This window comes from Malaya genurostris, chromosome 3, assembly GCF_030247185.1.
Source record: "Malaya genurostris strain Urasoe2022 chromosome 3, Malgen_1.1, whole genome shotgun sequence".
Taxonomy (NCBI): domain Eukaryota; kingdom Metazoa; phylum Arthropoda; class Insecta; order Diptera; family Culicidae; genus Malaya; species Malaya genurostris.
The window spans coordinates 296,124,803-296,136,347 of record NC_080572.1 but is presented as its reverse complement, the minus strand read 5'-3'; the positions used below and the strand labels follow the sequence as shown (position 1 = coordinate 296,136,347).

At 37.6% G+C, this 11,545-nt stretch overlaps 1 protein-coding gene across 3 annotated transcripts; it reads left to right on the top strand.

The window, feature by feature from the left end:
* The first annotated feature begins 309 nt into the window (after positions 1–309).
* Positions 310–7,513, top strand: LOC131436887 (leucine-rich repeats and immunoglobulin-like domains protein sma-10). 3 transcript variants are annotated; one of them, XM_058605858.1, is made up of 3 exons: positions 314–390; positions 447–2,237; positions 5,741–7,513. In XM_058605858.1, exons 1-3 carry the CDS (start codon positions 344–346, stop codon positions 5,814–5,816), a joined length of 1,914 nt encoding a protein of 637 aa, XP_058461841.1. In that variant the 5' UTR covers positions 314–343; the 3' UTR covers positions 5,817–7,513. The 3 variants fall into 3 exon arrangements, with proteins under 3 accessions (XP_058461840.1, XP_058461841.1, XP_058461838.1); XM_058605857.1 differs by having other exon boundaries at positions 310–384; positions 447–7,513; XM_058605855.1 differs by having other exon boundaries at positions 447–7,513.
* The last annotated feature ends 4,032 nt before the right edge of the window (positions 7,514–11,545 follow it).

The window sequence follows — 11,545 nt, the reverse complement described above, 5'->3', positions numbered from 1 at the left end:
AAATAATTCTGCACTGGTTTACTGATTTCCAGAGAATCTACGTCGTTTATGCATAATGTTATGACAGTAGATACCAAGATATGTACTTATCCAATTATCATTATATTACCCACAGTTTTATTCTGGGAGCGTTCCTTCTCGGAATGGATTTTTGTAATCGAGTTTCACTGACATGCTATAAATTAAGCTGTACCTATTTATAGAACTTTGACAGTAAGCTTATCGATTGATAAATAGTAGTTATTTTCCAAGAGTTTGAGTTTGAGTATATACTATCGAGGGCCATTCTCCGCATGTCAGTCTGATACGTGAAGCGAATGAAGTGACTGAGCAAACGGATACAATGCTTGGTGTGTCTTTCGTATTAATAATCTCTTATCCGGTGTTAGTGTAGGCTAAAACAGTTTGTGCTGTTCAGCTTTTTTACGTTGTATTTTCACCTACAGCCTAAGGACGGTAGACACCCGCATTATCGAAGCAAATTGTTGGCAAAGATTCATCAATCCAATTGACATGAGAGGATGCAACATCACGAGCCTAAATCCGCATCACTTTTCCGATTACAATCGCATTTCATCCATCGATATGAGTGAGAACCCCGAATTTGATTTCCCATCGAACGGATCATCGTTTCTCTTCCACGACCGACTGCGATCGTATCGTTGCGAAAACTGCGGCATTACCACGATCCATTCGCAAACGTTCGCAGGCCTTCCGGAGCTAAAGCTGGTCAATTTGAGAGGGAACTACATCAAATCGATCCCGGCAGATGCGTTCATCCACAATCGGATTCAATTTTTGGTAGTGGCTTACAATAAAATAGAACAATTCAACGGACAGCATAGACTGGAAGCCATGGATCATCTTTTACAGCTAGATGCCAGTGGAAATGAAGGATTTCATCTGAACCAATTGTCAGTTGATACCAAAAGTTTCGAGTATATAATTTGTGTTCAGTGTAAAATTTCCATCATTCAAAATCGATGGTTCGAACAGATGGTCAACATGAGGAAGGTGATCTTGGAAAATAACTATATTCAAATGATCCCAAGAAATTGCTTCAGTAGAAACAAAAGACTGTCGTACCTTAATTTGAATAACAACCCACTGCAGCGATTGAGTTTTGCTAGTGAAACTCTGGAAGAGTTATACTGCATTGGTTGTAATCTAACGCAACTAGATGAGGAAAGTTTCAAGTATCTACCTAAACTAAAGATTCTTATGCTTCAGAAAAATTCCATAAAGAGCGTTGATCCTCGATCATACATATCGAACAAATGGTTGAATACGCTTTACTTGGACTACAATGATCTAACAACTTTCCCTGTCGAGATATTGAAAAAGTCACTGATGCTGAAGGTGCTCTGTTTGGATCAGAACTTGCTTCAAGCAAAGGAAAATACCAGTGTTTTTATTGATCTATACAAAGCCTTAGAACTTCGCAACAACTGTGCCGCCGGACCGAATGAATTGTATCACTTCGAGCATTTTCTTCCGAGGACAAACAAGCTAGGAAATTATCTATACGACAAAGATTTACCGCAGTGCAACAATCTGGTCGATGTTTCTAATCGCAATGTAGTGTTCATACACCCAATGGCTTACAATAACTGCAGTAGTCTAAAAACTTTGTTGATGAACGACAACTTTAATTTTACATTCCACAGGAACTATCCAGTGCTGTACAGTGAATCACTGGAAGTGTACTCCTGCACACATTGCGGAATAGGCGCAATTTACGAGGATACGTTCGAGCATCTGCCGCAACTGAGGAAACTTTTTCTGCGGCACAATCATCTGAAGAAACTACCCGCTTTCGACATGTTTGCCGCGAATCCACAGCTAACTACCATTGAATTGGATCACAATCATCTTCGGCAGTTGAGTGTTCAACTTTTTGAATCCCACAAAAACGTTTCAACCCTCAATTTCAACCACAACTCCAAATTGTTGTTCTCCAAGGAGGCTTCGTTTCTCGTTCAACAGGTCGCCACTGTCTTCCAGGCTTCCAACTGTGCCATCGATCATATCAACCAGTTAAGCTTCAGTGCAATGCCATCCCTGCTGGAAATCGATGTCTCACACAACCCCATCACAACCATTCATCCCGGTGCGTTTGATCGGAACGGGCAGCTACGGATACTGAAACTATCCAACACTCATCTGCGTGTGCTTCCCGTGTCTTGCGTCTCTCACCTGAGCAATCTGAAGTTACTTTGCCTTGATGGCATGCAAAGGTATGCAACAAATGAGCCAAAATATTCCGAGAATAACGAAAGGCTAATCAATTTGATCGAAACTAAAAAACTACATTGCAATGATAGAGAATTAGTGTTTGTTTCAAAACTGGTGCAGGAGAAACACTTTGCCAACTTCCGCACAACTACGCGATCCAGTGGATCGCTTAGTGGGATTTCCACGGGCACTATTTCAGTTCTGTGCGTTTTAACCGCGTTACATTTGAACTTCTGGTGAACTAGGACTAGGTCTTTGTTTTCGATACAGAGATGCGAACTAAAAGCACGAAAAATTAAGCCTCCAAACGGCGGTCAAGTTTTAAAGCATCTACACCTGCTACTTGGAAATATTTCTGCGCATCTCTGTTTTCCAAGTTACTATCATGGCTCGCTCCAACAGAGACGACAGTTTCGTGTATATCGTGTTCAAGTATCAATTCTAACATGTTTTACAATTACTACAGAACGGCACTTACTGTACAATTTGTTCATTTGAGCAGTTTCATACCCGAGTTTCGTTTAACAAATATAACTTCTGTGAAACATATCAAACAAGGAATTGATTGCACATCATACAAGCAAAGCTCCCTTTCCCAATCGCACAAACGTTCCGATGAAAGTTTGTAAATATAACACAATAACAATGTTTGCTACTTGGGAGTGTGCTGGAAGATCGTAATCAACAACTGTCTTCACCAACACCGACAAACTTAACGGTCCTTTTCAGGGCAGTCGAAGTTCCCAAAGAATGGGTTACGAAAAATTTATTAGATACAAATATGTTAATAGTTACCCAAGTAGCACATGTAACTTGTTCATAAAAAATAAAAACAAAACAGATGCTGCATAATGGTCGCATGACAAACACGACGAAACAAATCGTATTATGATGGTGACAATGGAGTCAAAATGATGTAACGAATTGACATCTCATCATACTAAGTTACAATAAGTTCCAACGTAACTTTTCGGAAATCTAACTCTTACAACGTGCTCGCATTGATTGTTTTTAGTCGTCAACTGGTCACCGTAACAAAATGCGACAATGAAAAAGTGACACACTATAAGACAAAGTTAAGTAATGATTTCATATCGGTTACCGTATTCGTTATGATGCAACAAAGAAATACAATTACAGTGTCGATTGAAAGCTTCCGTACACTATCCCGGACAATAATATTAAATCAATAAGTAGAATAAGTAGAATATTCCTAAGTTAAATCTGCGCTTAAACGCAAATATTTTACCGGTACATGTGTGAAGCAAACTTGTTTCGTTTTGGGAAGTACATTCGCAGTACCAGGGAGAATATTTCTACACTGGCTACCATTATGACCAGGGAATGAAATATTCATTAAATTTTAAAATAAGTGCAATTTTTAATTACTGCGTTTTGTCAACTGTTTTAACTTTGGTATATGAAAAACTAATATTAATCACAAACAAGTTCTAACTGAACACATTTCGACTTTTTAGCTGTAAATTTATTATGGCGGGCATAAAAATATGAATATTATTTAGTATGTCGATGTTCTGAAACCCAAAATATCGAAGGCGCGCACGTTTTCAATAAGTACAATGATCAACTTCACCATAAAAATCGAATAGCACTTAGATTTTGAGTAGATATAGTGAGTTTAAAGAAGATTGAATTCTATATTTTAACTCTCATTATCGGATGTCAATTTTTGGTCGTAAATGTTGAATGGGAAAAACATCAACAAACTTTAACTTGACACAAACTTATAGTTTCTGTTTCATTGTGACTGATGTGCGCGCTGAATCAAATTCTTCAAATATTCTTTACTGAGAAGTTGTTTGGCAACCCTTCGTAAGTTGCACAAGCTCCGCCTCTTACGCTTTTCAGGTTACATAGCAGTTATAATGCACGTTGCAAAGTCTTCAACTTGTTCCATGAATTTGTGTCATATAAGTTACTGTCATTGAAGTGTAATAACGTGTGCTACTTGGGTAATTATGGACCACAAAAAAAAAGCTGCTATACATGCCTGACAAAATCAAAAGTTCGAACTACCCCATAGGACTTGTAGTTTCTTTTTGATGTATGTCCCTTGTGGTTTTTTTAGCGCAACAACATTAAATATGTTAAAACTCGTGAAAACTAAAATGGGGATAAATTTCTGAATCAAACAAAACCTCCTAACAAATTGAGTTTCATTAGATTCTGATACGATCATGAAGTTTTTGCTGGAAAAACCATCTTGCAATAAACTTTCATTTAAATCCAATTTTGTGTTTTATCTGAAAATCGAAATTCTGAATTTTATTTGAAGCCGACTTCCGATTTCAGAATTACAGGATGATATGTACTAAAAAAATTAGAATAAGTGCACTAACTTTTTTCAGAGACTGAAAACTGAACCGAACAAACTTATATTCAAATGAAAGGTATAATTGTCTTATACAAAGTTCCAGAATTTCATTTTGATCCGACTTCCGGTTCCGGAATTACAGTGTGATTAGAGTAAAAATTACAAGTTCATATTATTTTCTCATTTTTCTCAGAGATGGCTGAACCGATTTTATCGAACTTATGCTCGTTCGAAAGCTACTGCTAGGCCATTGATCAAGTTCAAAGATCAAATGGCTGTGACTTTTGGTTCCGGAGATATGATTGTATAAGTGACGTAACCGACAAAACACTTTGTTTTTTACCGCTCTAATGTATATAAGGGTGCCCATATTTTGGGATCACCTTTAATTTCGTAAAGCGCTATTGTTTAAAAGTTTAAGCACCTAGAAAAAAGTCCTCATGCAAAAATTGAGCTAATTCGGACATGGGTAAGGGGTGTTGCAAAGCGGTTGAAGTTTTAAAATTTTCGATCTTGAAAAAGCACCATGAAATTTCCGAAATCGAAAAAAAATTGGTTTTTATGAAACTGTTTTGAAGAAAGAGAAAGGCATTATCACACCACTAGGTGGATAAGGATTTTTTTTTAATTCACGAATAGTTTTAACGTTTGGAAGTTTAAATTCTCATCACTCTGTAATTATGGAATCGAGTATGTTTGCCTCAGAAAAACAAGGCTCAATGCTACTCGAAGATCACTTTTGGAAGCATCAGTTAAATTTCTTACTTATATTGAAAACTAGATTTGGATCGTCGTGCGACAAATGACAGTTATGTTATTTTTGCTTGATGCCAAACCTAACCCAGTTTCCACCCTAACTCCTGTCAAACCGTTTGTTTGAAGCTAGTTTCAACGTTGTTGAACTGAAAATTGAGCAGCTTCGGACCTGATTTTTATATCAGGTTTGCTCAAACCCCCATTGCTAAGTGCGAGCCCAACACAATTTCGTGAAAAGTATTTCAGTTTCAGTTTTCTCAAGTGAAAACGACATTACTTTTTTCCGAGTTCGCATAACTTTCATATTACTTCAATGATGATGCCTAATGTGACAAAATACTCATTTTGCTTTCCACAGGTGCAGATAGCCTACCAAACGATTTTTCATTTTGAATTTGATTTAATCTTTTTCAGTGAAAAACTTCTGTCCTGGTATTTGTTGGAGGTCAAATGCAGGTTTCGTCATCCGTCACACGGCCACTGTATTTGATCAACATTTCTGCGTTTTGAAACATCCTAGCAGCAACGGATTTTTCATGCGAATGAACAACATGTTTCAACACGTCTCCGCTCGATTTACCGTCCAACGTTGCTGCTATAAACCACACAACTCTCAGCGCTCATAAAAAGTATATAATACATTTCAAAGAGGAACTGTGCATAGTTGTGTTGATTTGCGTACAGTGTGAAAAAATCTACAGCCAGTTGTAAGTGAAGTTATAATTTCCTGTTCACCCTTTACTGGAAGTCAACAACTTGAACTTGAAGTGGTCGCCGTATTGTTGAGTGAAATTGTATGCTTCTATAATTCAACTTGACTGACATTGAAGAAGGTAAAATTACCGCAAAATGATTCGAAAGTCAGGAATGAACAGGAAAGCTAAAATAATCAGGTAATTGCTGGAAACTGGCTTCGGTTGCTGCGATATAGGTTGTCTAGTGTAGTTTTTGCTTGAGAAATCTGAGGTATCATCAGTTTCATCAAACAAACACTTTTAACGGAACTGTTGGTTTCGCACTTGGTAACGTGGTTCTGAACAAACCATAAAAACCAGGTTCGAAACTGACTCGATTTTCAGTTCAAAAGCGTTGAAACTATGTTCGAAACTAGCTTCAAACAAGCGGTTTTACAGTAGTTAGGATGGAAACTGAGTTAGGTTTGACATCAAGCGAAAACGACATAAGGTTGCTGTCATAGTGCAAGCGCCACCCGAAGCTAGTTACATTTGATCAAAGTAAACCTGTCAGAGTGAGCACGGTGCGATAAAAGTCATACGTTTTTTTTTTTGTGATAACGGCCAATAAGCCAAATTACAGGAAATTACAGGTGAGGTATGAAAAAATTATGAGTGTTAATTTTCACACCAGACGAAAGAGAAAACTTTTTCCTGCCGTTTACTGTTATGACATACTCTTATACCGTTTTCGTTTTTGAACCTACACGCGGACGACTCTGACTCCGCGTGAAACGAACACGTGATACGCGCTCTAAACAACAACTCATAAAACAAAGAAGGAATAAACAAACTCGCATGGATGCGTGGTGCGACCCGAGAAAATTTTCAGAGTGAAACTACGCAATTGGAGTCCGATCTAGAGCGACCTCAGGTTGCTAAAACAAACATATCAAATTGTTTGGACGACTCTGGGTCAGCTTAAGGGCTGTTCTGATCAATAAACGAAAACGGCATTAGAGAGTACCGATTCTTTCGGAATTCCTCTTCAAAGTGAATGTTGATAAGTGGCTTATTGGCTGTTATCGCAAAAAACGCAACAAGTGTATCGCATCAAAACGAAGGAAGAATTCATTAAAGCAACATTGTTGCGAGTAATTTTAGAAATTCTAATACTGGAAAGCTCTCGAGCTCATTTGAGTCTCGAGGGTGCCTGCAACAAGATGACACTTGATGATTCCAGATTGCTTCGAATACGGAGACCAGTACAGCCAAAGTCGGTTCATATAGCCAGATACCAACATGATCTCGAAATTGGAATAGTTTTTGAGCTCAATTCTGGGACCAGTCGGAAGTCGGATAAGACCATTCATTTGAACTCAAGTTTGCGAACCGTTTTCAATCATTTCAGAGAAATGTGAGTAAGCTAATTTGACACACACTTTTATACACACACACACACACACACACACACACACACACACACACACACACACACACACACACACACACACACACACACACACACACACACACACACACACACACACACACACACACACACACACACACACACACACACACACACACACACACACACACACACACACACACACACACACACACACACACACACACACACACACACACACACACACACACACACACACACACACACACACACACACACACACACACACACACACACACATACAGACAGACAGGGACATTGCTCAGCCCAACGAAAGGAAAAGCAGAAACGTACAAGATTACCTTAAAGAGCACATAATAGATTTATTTTTCATTCAAGTTTCGTCTTCGACTCGAAATAAGTAAAAGATTTCACTTTCTAAGCAAGACAAAATTTTTTTGAAACATATAAAGTCGTTTCAACGAAAATTGCATGAAAAATTAGGTTTTTTTTGTCAAAATTCCATATTGTGTTTTCAATTACTGATTACATTGAACAGCGGAACGTTAAGAAATATAATGACTGTAATTGTTGAATGAACAGAATAGAATAGAACGAGAACGAGTAACTTCAAATTACTAGGCAAATCAAAAAGCCAAATATGGTAAAATATTAAGAGTTAAAAGAAAATCTTGGAGAGCTCATGCAAGAGATCGTGAACACAAACGAAAACTAGAAACAGATAATTAGATTCAAATGTGTAGTGTTCAAGAAAGAAAAGGGATGTAAAATGCCCCATGCGTAGAGTGAAGTGTTATGAAAGCCCAAGAGATGAAATATAGAAGTTAGGAGTAAAAGTAATGGTTAACAAGAATTAAAACCAAAGTAGTAAAATAGAAAATAGTAAAAATTAAACAAAATTAAGCACCAAAGTAAGTGTAGAGCGATTATTAGATTACAGGGTCCGGCACTCGAAGTGTAACCAACTTCAGACCGCTCGCGCAGCTGACGCACGGGCATCAGCTCTCTAGAAATTTGCTAAATGACAGTTCGGAGTTGTATTGTTTACAAGCGCAAGAAAGCATTTTGCCAAAAGTGAACGCGAAAAAAAAATCTTGATTCGAGAGAGCGAAGGAGTTGCTTCGTTTGGCCGAAAGCGGTCAATTTCCGAACATTGTATTTTCTGACGAGAAAATTTTTCCAATTGAGCAATTCGTAAACTCTCAAAACGATAGGGTTTACTTGACCGACCGTTCATACGAGAATTTGAGTCATCGATTGGCCACCAGGAGGCAGCACCCGCAACAGATAATGGTTTGGGCCGCTGTAACCGCAGATGGGCGCTCTCCAGGCGCGTAGCCAGAGAAAATTTTCGGGGGGGGGGGGGGGGGGGGGGGGGGGGGGGGTTTTAGAACATGGTGATAAATCAACACATGTACAATTTATATCACAATGTTTCCCATGGGTTATAATTTTTTGTTTCGGGGGGGGTTTGAACCCCTAACCCCCCCCCCCCCCCCCCCCCCTGTATACGCGCCTGGCGCTCTCCAATCGTTTTCATCGAGCCTGTCGTCAAGGTAAATGCGACATATTATCGGGAAAGTATTCTGGAGGTTGCTTTGAAGCCGTGGGCAGACAAACATTTCGGTGGCAGACCATGGACGTTTCAGCAGGACTCGGCACCGTCTCACAAAGCTCGAGTGAACCAAGAATGGCTGAAAAACAACGTTCCGAACTTCATCACGTCCACACAATGGCTCTCGAATTCACCAGATGCGAATCCAATGGATTATTCTCTTTGGGCCATTTTGGAGAGCAAAGTCCGAACTAAAAGATACACCAGTCTCGAGGCGCTGAAAAAAGTTATTGTCCGCGAGTGGGCCAAAATACCTGCAAGTCACATTCGGGCAGCTTGCGATTTGTTTTTTGACCGTCTCAAGGCCATAGTCAAGGCAAAAGGGTGTCATATCGAGCAAAAGTGAATTGATTCTGAATTTTGTATTATTTTTACACATTTTGTACTTTGAATTAAGTAAAAGTAATTTTCCAAACTGAATTTATGGCCTTTTTAATTGGTTACACTTCGAGTGCCGGACCCTGTACTATACAATGAAGGCCTTTTTTTCCATAAATACGTTTATTTTATAAGAAATTTCATGCTATTTCAAACCTAATACATTACGAATACAGTCACAACGGTTAGTATTTAATAAAACATATTACTGTTAGTTTCCTTAAATATTAGTTAATCTAAACACTGTATTTATCGAAATGAGGACATTATCGGATACGAGATAACGAGATTGAAGTAATGAATAAAGAATAATGTTAGTAAAGTGTAAATGTAGAGGATATAGCGTATTGGATCATGATTAGTCGATGCCTGCCCGAGTAAAGTCAAACATCAAAACGAGAGCAAATCGAAATGAAATTATGATAGCAACATCACATTGGAATCTTAATTTGATTTCAGCTCATCATTTTTTTCATTTTTACATTATGTTATTTTTTTTCCGTTACTTTTGGAAAAAACTTGCGAAGCAATAATTCTATGAAACTCTAAAAATGATTATTCAAAAGCAACAACTTAATAAACGCTTCAAAATAGGACTAATTTCATTAGGCGATACAATAATGCAAAAGTAAATTTTAATGGAACAATTTTTCTCTTCGTCCTATGTTGCGTTTAACAAAAATGCTTCGACATCAGGTTATTCCTTGATAATCCTTACAATTTGTGTCGATATCGCTTTGTGAATCAACACTGCTTGTCATACGATCGAAAAAAATTCTCCATATACTTGTAACTTAACGTCACAGTCCATAGCATTCGCAATAAGTTCGGAATCCATATCACCTTAGGTTCGAAACCCAGTCTCTCTAAAGCGCTTTTTTAATTGTTGCAAGTAGTATCGCCTAAAGGTATACTATCCCGAAACTTCTGCCTAATCTATTTTTGGCTTATGCTCGCGACTTGTTTGTTTGTTTTTTAAAGCTAATCAATGACACAAACTAAGAACAAGTTTTGCTATCACCATGAGAAAATCTATACCTTATTTAGATTTCAGTTTGCATTTGCTATTAGCAAAAAAAAGTTTTCTGTTTGATATCATCGGAATATTTTTTTGCTCTCGATTTTGATTTTTTGCCACATAAAACGACCAGAACAACAGCAAATTGAAGAATCGATAAATGCGAACATCAAAATGAGTTTTCTATTTGACTCCATACTCCGCTCGGGATTCCGGCAGCCCACCTGACTTCAATTCCCTACCCCGCATATAGGTTTTCTGACCCGAAATTATTGATCCCAAATTAAACGAAAAGAAAATATTGAATGAAAAGTACGTAAGTTAAGTAGTACAGATAAGACAATAAGAATGATAAAATGTGAATAAATTACGGAAAATATAATATTGAGATAAGTAATCATCTATGTCCTTTTCTGATGATTCAATCTATTCGCACTAATTTTTAAAATTAATTATCGGAAATCTGCGTAGAGAAAAACCTCAAATATTAAGAAAAAAACTGTTTTGAAGCCAAATATCTTATAACTGTGCATGAAATGTCCAGATCTTGTTTAATCTCAGAAAAAAAAACAATTTTTTTTTTATAATATCGACTTTGGGACTTGAGACTTACTTCATATTATGTTTACAAGTATTACATATGTTTGATTATGGTAATTCGTTGATGTAAAGCTTGCTTCATTTAGAATTGGAACAAAGTTTTGCTCATATTGTGGCGCTCCTGGTAGACGGATTTGGAAGATCTTGGCGCCCACGTGTCGAGAATTTTGTCTGCTTCACGTATGATTTTTGACAATCCGCAAATCGACTGTACTTTGTAAACAGATGAAGAGGTTTCATGCCTGCTGGAGAGTGAGATTATACATTTCAGCTCCAGCGGACTTTTCCCTGCTCCCAAATAAAAAAAAATTAATTAGGTGAAATTCTGGTGAGATGCTTCATCTTTGGAATAATCGATGTTCTTTCATATCTATTCCCGGAATCAGAATAGTACTTACTGTTTTGAAAAGTTGAAGGATCCTTCTACATACAATAAATTTTTAATAAAAAGAGACGGCGTTGTTTTATTATGGAACATTAAGTACTATCGAGTCAGATATAT

What these genes read in the sequence shown, in the direction of transcription:
- LOC131436887 (XM_058605855.1), top strand. Translation starts at nt 344, where the DNA reads ATGCTTGGTGTGTCTTTCGTATTAATAATCTCTTATCCGGTGTTAGT. An exon ending in ATCTCTTATCCGGTGTTAGT is followed by an intron (nt 391 to 446) that starts GTAGGCTAAAAC and finishes TTTCACCTACAG; the next exon opens with CCTAAGGACGGTAGACACCC.